Source organism: Microtus oregoni, unplaced genomic scaffold (genome assembly GCF_018167655.1).
Source record: "Microtus oregoni isolate MIOR12 unplaced genomic scaffold, Mior012 000013F_ref0000133, whole genome shotgun sequence".
NCBI lineage: Eukaryota > Metazoa > Chordata > Mammalia > Rodentia > Cricetidae > Microtus > Microtus oregoni.
In genome coordinates, this window is record NW_024543072.1 from 36602510 (window position 1) to 36615412 (window position 12903).

The 12903-nt window shown below is 40.3% G+C and overlaps 1 protein-coding gene across 7 annotated transcripts in view; it reads left to right on the plus strand.

The window, feature by feature from the left end:
• Dnm3 (dynamin 3) overlaps positions 1–12903 on the plus strand; it is a 467024-nt gene that overhangs the window by 326821 nt on the left and 127300 nt on the right. For all 7 annotated transcript variants that reach the window (XM_041662394.1, XM_041662390.1, XM_041662391.1 and 4 more), the window contains one exon: positions 8933–9042. In XM_041662394.1, the coding sequence (XP_041518328.1) occupies positions 8933–9042 (110 nt within the window). The remainder of the gene's footprint in view (positions 1–8932; positions 9043–12903) is intronic.

A 12903-nucleotide genomic window follows, 5' to 3' on the forward strand; every position in this document is an offset into this window, starting at 1 on the left:
ACAATTATTGAGGCAATAAATTGCTCTGTGGCGATTATAAAAAGGGAAGAATTTATAGAGGCTAGATTGAATTTCCAGGAAAGGGTCCTCACAGTGAAATATAGAACCGAGGTTTCACCAGTCAGAAGGTTGCGTTTTGGGATGGCCAGGCAGACTTCGTAGAGGAAGTAGATCCCGAGGCTGATTCTGAACCCAAGAACAAGGCATCCTGTCCAATTAGGGTGAGAGGTGAAAAGAGTCACTGGCTGTCCTTGTCCTACCAGTGGAGAGACGCCATGTGTGGTTCCACCCCAGATCCTGAGTAAGTACAGGGTCTTACTCAACACTTCCGAATCTGACAGCCTAGACACGGTGGCATTTCCTTGGCCTAATAGGAGACTCCATTCATTTTTCATGGATAGTTTCTTCGGCTTTGGAGAATAAATCTAAAAACATTCACTCAACAACCCCCTGGTGGACAGATGTTCCTTACCATTCAAAGTGTAGCTCTGGTTAAAACAAGGGATTAAAATCCATATAAAAAGCACGAGCCATTCATATGCACTTCATACTCGCACTTCTCCACAATTGTAACTTCTTTAATAGCGATCAACACCAGGTCCTGGTTTTCAACAGCATGTGAAACCAGCATTTTGGTATTTTCAATATTTTTTATAGCCTCTTTTTCTTCCTTTGGTTTATAAGTCAGTCATCATCTCTGAGTCCTTAATGTAGGCCAAGCACTGAGCCAACCCTGGGGGGACTGCTCATATGTTCAATCTGCAAGTGTTTTCTGGATGTCTGCTATATTGCCTTGTGTGTGAGTGTGTGTGTGTGTGTGTGTGTGTGCGCGCGCGCGCACGTACGCGCACATCAAAAAGCAAATGGCATAGCAGCAAAGCCAGAGAAACAGGGAGGAAGGATCCAGCTAATGTTGAAAACAATGACTGTGTATGTTCTAGTTAAAGGAAACACACACACACACACACACACACACACACACTAAAACAAAGCATTTGGATACTTAGAAAATAAAACAGAGATACAGAATAATGTAGAAATCTGGATGCAGTGAAGAGGTCAGACTTAGACACAAGGAATCCTGGAAGCAGCTGAGGAAGGCCTGAGCTCAGCCGCCCCGTCAGCAGCCTGGCTTCTCCTCCCTGCAGAGCACATTACACCTTTGTGAGGCTGTAGCAAGTACATCAAAGTGTCCAGTCAGGTGGGCAGAGCATAACAGGGTTAGCTTGAATTTGAAGGTCCAATGGATTGTCTTTGGTTTTGGGAGAAAAGGATGTATTGACACAGTCAGAGGTCATAGCCAGCTACATAGAGCTGCTTCTTGTAGAAGACCTGGAGAGGCAAAGCAAGTTTCTGGTAGCTAAGGAGCAGGGGAAGATTCTGCTCCTGTGAACTGGGGAATTGGACTGGCGGGTGGGCCAGCTGAGAAGGAAGTGTCTGGAAACCCAAGCGATGTGAGAGTTCTAGATACATTTCATAATCGCATCTGGAAGTCAGTCTCCGAATGGTTAGATGAGCGTAACGGATGAATTTTTCATGATTCCAGTTCTGCTATCGTCAGGGATTCTCCACTTTTAAATAACTTTGGTATTGGTGACAACACCTTTTCCTTGATTGGATTCCAGTCCTTAAAAAAGGAAGTCTGTAAATGAAGGGTACCTGTAATATGTTTCGAAAAACTTTAAGTGAAGTCTAAACTAGATGGAATACTGCTTTGTAAGACTTCCACGTCAAATGGAAGCTGAGTGACAGATGCAGAAAGAAATTCCTATTGAAAAAAACTAGTGTCAGGGATGTTCAACCTTTTTGACAATCAAGAGGATGTTGTCATTTACAAAAGTGTTGTGCCACATTCCTGGCTGTCCTGGGATGCACCCAGCCCATGGGCTTCAGGTTCACCTCCTTATATACAAAGACTTTAGAAGATGCAACTGGATATATTGTGCATAGAAGTAAAAACATTTCATTTGCGTACATTATTGACGTCCCTGTAAGGACCAGTCTTGGAGCTGATGCAGTGGGCAAGATGAAGAGCTTTGATTCACCGTGGCAAGCATTCAATAGTTCTTTCAAGATGTGCACACATGATGAATGTGTGCACTGTGTCAGTCACTCAAAGCCTGGAAAACATGGGTTAACACACAACGTCATCACACTTGTCCTGGTCCTTACCCTGAAACTCAGGATACTGTCACTTGTAAACATTCTGGCTACAGTACAACAAAGGAAAGTTAAAACTTTATTAGAAAAAAATATTGATCAAGTTTATTATCTCTTGAGCAGCAAGAAAAGTATAACAATTTTGATGGGCCACAAGTTTTCAGAATTCTGGGGGAAAATAATTTTTAGTCTTGGAAGAAGGAATACAAGTCTAGGGGCTACTACCCTGTCTTTGGACCAAGTGCATGATGGAACAACAACCTAGTTGCTCCTGTTTTGGCTCGCATAGTACTACCACCTATTCAGTATGCAAACATAGCTGGTGTTTAGTAGGGCCCTTTCACAGGAATGCCACTTATCACCAATAAACGGTACAATACTTAGAGAGAACAGATACAAAGCAGTCTCTCACTAGGCGAAGACATTTAGCAGACTGGTTGTGGATGGTGCAGCAGTTGTAATGATGGAGACATAGACACATGGACAGATGTTATATGAGCATGAGAGAAGGAGAGGGTGCACTAGAAATGTCTGTGCCAATGAAGCACTGCTATTCTCAGCAGCATGGAATATTCCTCATAAGTCTAGTTCAGGGAGCCATACTGTTGAGATTTCACGGGTACAGCATCTTCCCATGTCTAGAAGACACTTTCTGTCCTGGTCCTTTGGTTTTTGTACTCTTTCCGCCCCCTCTTCTTGGATGTTCCCTGAGCCTTGGATGTAGGGATGGTATTGTAGATGAGTCGATTGGACCTGGGTACCCGGCCACCACGTATTTTCTACATTTTAATCAGCTGTGGGTCTCTGTAATAACCTCCATCTGAGGCAAAAAAGAAGTTTCTTTGGTGAGGAGTGAGAGCTACACTTTCCTGTGAATATAAGGATGAATATTTAGAATGCAATGAGAAGATTTGTTGACTTAGGAAAATGGCAATAGTACATTTTCAACTAGGTGCTAGCATTTCCTAAGAGCAGAGTCCCTGCAGGTTTTGTTTTTGAATTGTTATTGAATATATTTGGATTGTCACTTCAAAAGTCCTGAGACTGATGTGAATCAAATTAAGTATACTGGTCTAGATTGGAGAAACTTAATCTCATAAATTACTCATGTCAAAAATACTCTAAAGCCCTTAAAAATTCAATCTTTGAAGCAGGAAAAATAAGTGTTTGTATCACATTTGGTTGGATACACTTTAACATAATGGTATAAGTAGATCAACCATGTTGCCATCTCATTTATGATGCAGCACCAACAATGAGTGTTTGTTAAGCAACAGCTGGAGAGGCAGCAATGTGATAGCTGCTGGGCATAGGGGGTCCTTGTCCTCAGGAGGCTTCACTCTACTTGAAGAGGCAATATGAACACCAAAAAATTATCTTCTAGATATTCTACAAGAGAATTGGAAAGTTTGAGAGCTAAGGAAAGACGTGCATACCATTCTGTAATCGGAATTGACTTGGTGCGGGAGGAGGGAGTTGACAGGCTCTTCGGTGCCTTGAAAACGTGTTTCCTTTCAGAAAAGGAGGCATCGCTAGCAAATCAAAGCAACGCAAAGATAAACAAAGAAATAAACACTGCCTGTCGCCCTAAACTTTGTATAGATTTGGTGGTCAAAAGCCATGCCAATCAGTTAGGCTTCTGTGTTTAGTCTTGATTCCGAGCTTCGTGGAATTGAGAAGCATCCAGATGATTGGAAAGGCATGCTTCTGGGAGTGCCTGTGAGGGGGTTTTCAGACAGGGTGCGCAAAAGGGGGAAGGGGGAGACCCACCCTGAATACAGCCTTGGTTGGAGTCAAACGAAATAAAGGGAGAAGAAAGAGGAGACTCAGTTGCACAGGCCTCTGCCCAAGCTTCCTGATGGCCTGGCTGTGAACTGCTCCCTGCAATGAAGGACTAGCCCTCCAACGCCATAAGTCCACAAAACTCTTTCTCTTGAAGTCATTTTGGTCAGGTGGTGTTTTTGTTTTTTGTTTTTTTAACAAAACAAGACGTTAAAACCAGACCTTACACTATTTTTTAAAAATGGATTTTTTAAAACTTAATTCTTAAATACATGTGACTATAATACTCAGCACTTGATTTTGTTACCCAGCATTTTTAAATCAGTTTAAGGATGTTTATGATATCTACTATGGAAGTTGTGTACAGTGCATTGCTAGGCACTCGATAGGAAGGAGAAAGAACCCACAGTCCCCGGTCAACCTCCTGGAAGAGTTTTGTTGTCTCATCATAAGAAAATAGAACTAAGGCCACTCACATAGTTCCCAAGTTATGAAACTCAGTTTACATGAATTGCTAAGTAAATATGCATTTCCTTACACTGAATACATAGGAATTATTCTTCCACATATCCAGCCCCCTGCTCATACCCACTATATCCCCTTCTAGTTCACAAATAAATGGTCCTTTACTAGGTAGGGCCGCAACTGTCCACGCGGCAAACCCACTGCCTCTGATCTCAAGTTCGAGGACCACATGGTGTGACCATCCTGTGATCTCTGCCTCTCTTCCTTGTGCCACCTCTGCTGCCACTCATGCTTCAGCTACTTGCATCTCAGGTCACTCTCTTCGATACATACAAAGGGGTCTCCTTTGGGTGCATCCGATTTCCTCTGGGTCACTCTCCTTGATACATACTGAGGGCTCTCCTTTGGGTGATTTCTTCTGGCTTTGCCCAGTTACTGGGAAAGAACACTAGATCTCCTATGCTCCTTTTGTGGATCTCTCTTTGAACAAATCATCTCTCTCATCACGGATACTACATGTAAATAACGCAAGTGATCTTCCTGTATTGGGATAAGAAAAAAGTACTGTTTAAGTTTGAAAAAAAAAGGATAATGTCAGTCCCAGTAGCTTTTGAAAATAAGAAAAAGTTCCTTTAAGTGGGATTAAATAAATCTCTAAAATTTTATCTATGTTTCCACCTCAAAATGTCTATACAATAATGGAATTTATATTATCAAAAAATTTAAGTGCCTTTTATAGGAAAACATTCTCTACTTCATTTTTCTTTGCAAAGGGATCCCGTTTTATTAATAAAATATGTTTGACAGTCTGAGTTTTAGATGAAGCTTCACACTGATTTTTACTATAATACACTTATAAAATGAGGGCATCTCATATAAGATATACTATCTTGAAATAAATGGAATAGATAACTCCCTTTGTATTCACTGAAATGGGAGAGATGAGGTGATAGGCATAGCTATAGGCTAAGAAAACCTCACAGAGTAGGGCTTGACATGGACTGTAAGCATCATGATCATAGTAGAGAGGAGGTAAAAGCCTAACTTAGGTTGTATAGTCTGGCAAAGGTGGATTTGGTCATTACGGAGTTTGCTATTGTTTGTGGTCATTGACACCGGGTCTTGCTTTGTAGTCCTGGTTAGCCTAGAACTCACAGCATAGAGCAGGTTGATCTCAGTTTTCCCAAATGGTGGTACAGATGCTCATTGTACACAACTAAAAATGGAGATTTCTTAAAGAAAGTGAGGGAAATGTTGATAAATTAAGATGGGGCCAATTTGTAGGTGTCTGAAAGTGTCACATGAGAGCGTTTAGTGAGTATTTCTCTATAAATAAGGGAAAAGCTTATTTATTGACGACTTGGAAGAACTAAATTCTCACCCTGGTGCTGTAGATACCAGAGACCTAGGACAGCATAGAAAGTGTCAAACAGTTTCAAGTTGTATAACGAAGAAGGCGAGAGAAGAAAACATACCAGAAAGGTGCTGAGCTCCATAAAGAATACGCTCTCAGGAAGGGAGAGCGCTTGAGCGAATAGAGTAAGGAAGGCTACGGCAGGTGCACAGGGCTCCATACTGTTCAAAGAAATTCTTGTGTGCTACGTGTCATTTGTATTTGTTTAACAGCCATCTTCAAAAGAAAACAAAATAGGCAGGAGAATTATGTTTAATAAAAGCCCCAGCATATTCATGTAATTTCAACTTAAAGCTAATATAAAAATATTGATGAGATTATACAATTTTCATTGAGATTATTGATTAATATTACTGGTGCGCAGGAGAGACGGCTCATTAGTGAAGAGCAGTATCTGCTCTTCCAGAGGACCCACGTTTAGTTCCCAGCACCTGCAGAGTGGCTCACAACCATCTCTAACTATCATTTCAGGGGATGTGATGCTGCCGTCTGGCCTCCATGGCCTGCATATGATGCATCCAGAGCACCCATATATGTAATTTTTTTTTAAAAAAAATAAGCAAGCAAATAAATAATTTTTATTCTTATTGCTTCATACAAAATCTTTAGAATCAGGCATTTGCAAATATGCAAGCAAATACATCAGTTTTAGTCTTATTGCTTCATGCTGAATCTTTGGAATCAGGAGTCTGTCTTATATTTACACATATCCCAATTTAACTAGCTACATTTCAAGAAATTTCATAACTGCCTGTGGCTGGTGGCTATTATGTTGGACAGTGGGTTATTAGAACTGACAGATTACTTAGAAAATTTCTTAATTAAGATGGTGCTAAGTCTCACTACATTTTAGAAATGATAGTTCTATTTATCTCTCCTTCCTCTAGCCTTTTTGTCTAAGCTATTTGAAATTCCAGATTTTTGTTGTTGTTGTGATTATTATTATTATTGTTTTTTAACCAGAACCCCAAACCACCAGACATACCCATGACGTATTGTTTCATTGCTTGGTGTTGTTGCTGCTCCATTTAATTCTATTTTACTTACAATTTAATTACCCAAGTCAGTCTGAAGAAACCGTCATCTTTGTCAGTCTTAAAACTTACGATTATGAAATAATTTAGCACTGTGTCCGCAAAAATCTTAGATAAATGCAGCATTTAATTCTTCATCTTTGAGAGTGGAGACTCTACTTTTCCCATTTCCCTGTGTGCGTCTGCATGTCTTCCCCAGCAGTGAATAGCTGATGTGAACAGCAGGCTTGTCAGTCTTCACTGTATGCTGAAGACTGGAGTACAAAGGGGGGCCTATTCTATAGAACGCGAGCCAAGGACATTGTGTTCCATCTTTACAATGAGATGCAGATTTCCTATTAAAAAGGCCAATCCATCATTTCAAAAGGTTGAATAGGATGGTGCATTAAGAAAACCCAGCTGCTTAAATTTAGGGCATTGAAAGCCATCCAATTTTTTTAAAAAGAAAAAAAATGTTCTCTGGGTCTTAAGCATTTTCATTTGATTATGTATTGGAGAGGGTTTTATTCAATCTAGACTGGCCTCTTAGAATTCTGCCCGAAAATAGTTTGACAAGTGTTTTAAGTAAGTTGGACTCAGCTCTGATACCTCATTTACTTGAGTAATATATTTTGCTATTTAACATATCCATGCATTTATGAATAAATTATCAACTGTATACAGGAAATACTGAAATGGGCTCACAGTGCACTTTGCTCTTGCATCTTTTTCCGAGGCCTCCTCCACTCCCGCTGAGTTTCTTTTATCTTTTTTCATTGCTTTGAAGGCTTTGTTTGCCAGAGGGGCCATTTTGTTTTCTAACCAGCTTCCTTCAACTTTTGCCGCCCTTTCTTTCCACCATCTTATTTTTGTGGTTAAGTATAGAGTCATGCTTTTTTTTATTTTATTTTGGGGGTAGGGGAGAGGGGAAAGGACTACTCTGATGTACTTTCCTCAGTTTTTCCCTAATTTAGGAGCAGAAAAATGGCAAGATCAGTGTTATCCCCCGCAATCAAACACTGCACGCGCTCTGCTCCTGAGCCATGAGCACTCAAGCAGCCTGTATGCTGGAGGAGCGGCAAAGCCCCTGGCAAGCATCCTGTGTGAGGCACAGTTCCCATAGGCAACCACAGATGTGTCAGAATCAGAGTTCTGAGTATGTGCTCCGGCTCTGGCGTCTCTGTCTTCCTCACACAGAGGGCTACTGTTGAGCAAGTGATGCTAATGTGATCTGGTAATAGGTTTTTACTAGGCTTCCTAAACTGAGTGTTTGCTTCTTGCCTGTTCTATGGGTTTTTATTTTATACATTGTATTTATAATACAAGGTATTGTAATATATATATATACACACACACACACACACACACAGATATATACACACACATTGTCCCTGGGCCAGTCTTCTTTGGCATTTGGTTTGGTCACATTTGCAAGCCTTGCCTTTCCAACAACCATAGTCTTTATAAAGAATTGTCTGAATTAATCTAATCCTAACGGGGTTTTCTTCCCCAGTAAGCGAAAAAAAAAAAATTCTGAGTTGTGTAAAAGAATCTTTTTGTGGATCTATACTTTATATTAGACCCAAATGAAGGAAAGGTTTTTCTGTGTTTTATCTCAGTTTATGGGGTATTTCATACCAGGGTCCTTGGGCTTCCACACTCCCCTGCCAATGCTGGCTATCAAAACTGCTTAGGCTGCAAATAAAATGCGAAATGAAATCCATCTGGCATTTCTCATTGAATTAGGACCAGAACATTTTTGTTAAATATTAACAGATGGCTAAATTCTTAATATCAAACTAACATTTCCAAACATCTAAGGGGACCCACATGAGGGGACAAGGGATGGAGGAGCACGTGTTCTCTCCATCTCAGAGTCCTTCCCGTACACTCCCCCTCCCCCACCCCTGGGCTTTCAACCCATGTGCTGGGAATCACTGAACCCTCCTGTCTCTTGGTAGCTGGTGTAAAAGTAGCATTTGATGGCGTCAAGGTAATGCAATCAAGCGGTATGGAGTGGTAGTCAGTTTGGGAGGTGTGCTGCTGTCCGCACGCTGCTTTGCTAAAGTCTTCTTTCTCTCTCACCCCTGAATACCAGGAGAAAGAAAAGAAATACATGCTTCCTCTGGACAACCTGAAAGTCCGGGATGTGGAGAAGGGCTTCATGTCCAGCAAGCACGTCTTTGCTCTCTTTAACACAGAACAAAGGTAAGACAATGAAGTCGCTTTTGGCTTAAGAATTTTTTGTCCACATTTTGTATTTTTTCCCAGTCAGGATCTCAGGTAGCTCAGGCTAGTCTGGAGTTCATGCTGTGGCCATGGCTGGCCTTGAACTCCTAATCCTCCTGCCTTCACCTCCCCCAAGTGTTGGAATTACAGGCAAGTATCACTATACTTGTTTTCCTTAGGCTGGTTTGGTATTTTTAGCATCCACTATGGGTTATAGCTTCAAAAAATTAAAACATCGAGTCAGAACAATCTTCAAATCCTGGTTTATTTCCTGGTTTTCCAGCAGGCACAAAATTCTTGCCAAATCATTTCTTAAAACTCCATTTTACAACCTTATGGCTGTCCTTGTCTGGGTTTATTGTTTACAAATTTACAAATCCTCACCGTGGCTTTGTTTGTTTTTATTTTTGTTGGGGAGTGAGGAATTAAAACAATTGTACAGAAGGCTAAAAAAAAAAAAAATGGAGGGTGATCGATGACCATTTTATAAGCTAGAAAGCAGTCTCAATTCTTTTGTCTTTCTTAAGATCACACAACTCAGACCTGAACCCAGAGATGGAAGCTGAGTCAGGACCTTGGTCTACATCCCTTCTTGCATATTCCTTGTGGATTTTCCTGTTCTCTCCTTCTATTGCCGCTGAAGAGCATCAAGGCTTGAGTTAGTGCTAACCACTGACCATCACTCCATGATCCTGCTCTTCAGTAAAACTAAACAGTGGAATTAAACAACAAATGGGTGGAATTGGCTATAGTCAGACAAAAACAATAAAGGGGTTTTGTTTTGTTTTCCCCTCAAATGGAAATGTTACAGGAAAAGCCCAATCTGTGTAAGTTAATGAGAAGTGAGTCACCAGGTGGCAGGGTCTAATTCTAACCCATGTTTCCAGGCTGCGTTCTATCTTTATTTAGCAATAAATGAAGTTACTTGATTAGGTTCAGTGACAAGCCTAGGGTCAATCACACAGTTAATCAAAACAGCACAAGGAGACTTCTTCCTACATTCCCAGTCAGTTGCTCAGAGTGACTCAGAATACAAAAATACTTGGAAAAACCACAAGAGCGAACCATTTAAAGAATCAAGGGGAAGGAAAATTAAATACCACTCTTCAGTAAAATTGTGAAATGGGATTCCCCCCCCACCCTTTGGAGGACCTGGTGTTATGTGAAAGAAAGAAAAACCTACCATTGAAAATGATAATGAGTAAAGAAACTTAGTAGAGCAGCAGTGATCCTCGGGGCAGAGCTCAGGACTGCTCATAGCTCTTGTGCCCTGGAGAATCTGAAGATCCCACAGTCATCATAAGGGTGTGCTCTGCGCGAGTTCTAGGAACCGGAAGTCAACATATTGTAATGCTCCATCTGTCCAACGGTTGAGTTATTAAAGAGCTTGGAACAGAAAGAAATTTACAACTGTGGGTATTAGAAAGTATAAAAGAGTCACCAAAGTAATATTCTAGATTTCAGAAAACCTAGATCTTCTGGAATCCTTGAATTCTAAAAAAGATACTAAATTTTGCCATCCCCCAGGGATCTCTGCCGGGACACGGATGCCCCAAGCAACATATTTGCCATTATCTTTTTCTTTGAAATCTTGAGCCCCTTGAATGGTTTTTGTGCTGTTCAGGTCTGCCAGGACAGTATTGATCATAAGTGGGAGTCCCTATCCTGTTTCTGATTTCAAAGTGAATTCTTTGAAAGGTTTTAGATTTAAGTCCTTTTAGAAAAATATCCGATATCAGATGAGGAGCCTTTTTTGTAGTCCTTGGTTCTCAGGTTACTTTGTACACTTTCAAAGTAAGGCGAGCTGATCAGTTTTTATCAGTATCTCCTCCTGCAAGGCTATTTATTTTTTTCCTGCTATAATCTGCTTGTATGGTGAAACACACTTTAGGTTTTCTAATGAGGAATCATCCTTGCTCTCCTACTGTCATGGTGGAACATATGTACTACGCATTCTTGACGTAAAATTGCTAGTATTTTATTGCAGTTATGTTCACAAGGAAAATTGAGCTCCAAAAAATACCTTTGGTTGGCAAGGTTGAGTCTCAAGGTTCTTAGCTTCATGAAATCCCATGGCATTAATCCTAATTGTTCTTTGGAACATTTTCTTTAAAACTGGGATTAATTGCTAATTGGCTTTTTGGTTGAAGTCATTGCTAAAATCATCTAGCCTGAAAGGTGTTTTTAAAAGAAATTTGATTAATAAGTATTTGAGAATTTCATATAAGTGTACAGTGTATTTTGATCCTGTTTCCCCTTATTACCTCCCCCAACTCCTCCCAGATCCATCCCCTACTTCCCCACCTCTTACAAAATTTGTGTTTTTCTAACACACCAAGTTTAATTAGAGCTGCCCCTATACAAATGGGTATGGGGCCATCCGCTGGAGCATGGTCATAAGTGTAAAAACCAGGGGCCACACTTGTAAAAACACTTGTCTGTTCTTCCCCCGCACGTCATCCACTGTCAATGGAGCCTCAGCCGGGAACTGGGGCTAATGAACCACCAGTATCAAAAGGTGTTTTTGGCAAGTAGACAATTAACTCTGACTTAATCTATTAGTCATTGCACATTGTAAAGATAGTCTATATTTTATTTGAACCAGCTTATGTAAATTATACTTTTTTCTTCAATCTATTTTCAAATAAATTTTCTCTAAGTATCTTATTGCTTTCTTATTTTTAATATCTCAGATGTTTCTGAGAATTTTTTTGTTGGCTTGTTTTTTGAGAGAATTTCTCTGTAACTTTGCAGCCTGCCTTGGAACCTGCTCTGAAGACCAGGCTGGCCTCGAACTCATAGAGATTCACCTGCCTCTGCCTCCTGAGTGCTGGGATCAAAGGTGTACACCACCAATATCCAGTTCTGAGACTTGGCATCTTTATCTCTGATATTAAACTGTCCCTTTTTTCACTCCGTGATCTCCTTGTCAGAGTTTTGAGTTATTGTCAAAGAAACAGCTTTAGATTTTTTTTTCTTTATGGTGTGAAATTTTTTTCTACTTCAATATTTTTTTTTCACTTCCTGCCATATACCTTCCTCGTGTTTACTTTGTCAGTTGGATGTATAGCTCACCAGCTGGTACCCTTATTGTCTCTGGCTGCTTTCCACAAATATTGGTTATAATATTTTCATCAGTGTTCAGTTCTTTTTTTCAGTGTTTTCTCTTCCCTTTGAGTTATGCAGAAATGTGTTTCACGTTTTATAATGCACAGAATTTTGGTGTTTGTTGCTGTTTGTCTCTAACTTAATTGTATTGTGGTCAGAGAATGTGGTCTGGCACATTCTGGATTTTCATAAGTGCTTCATGCATGTTGGAGAGCGTGTCTTCACTGGTTAGAGGTGCTGGTTTCTAGGTCATGCTTGTTGATTGCATGATCTGATTTACGCTGCTGCTATCTTATTTTCATTGTGAGTCATTCAAACATGTAGCAAGGGCATAAGGCAGCTACTGTGTGTTATGTTTCTCTAGGCTTTAAAATAGTACTGTGAATGAAACTGAAAAAAAGAAAAGAAAAGAAAACAACCTTGAATGTAGATTATATTCCAAAGGGGATTGACAAGGGAGACAGTTAAAAAAGTTATAAACAACTATGTTCACACCCACTTTGTTGTGAATTTGAGCAAGTCTGTCAATTGCTGGGTTGTTTTATTTGTTTGATTGATTTTGTTTTGTTCTTTGAGGATAATCTGTGATTTTGTATTCATTAACACTTATAATTTTTAGGGTGAGAGAGATGACTCGGTGGCTAAGAGTACCTGCTGCTCTTGCAGAGAGCCCAGGATTGGTTCCCAACATCCATATCAGGCAGTTCACAACTGCCTGTAGCTCTGGCTCTG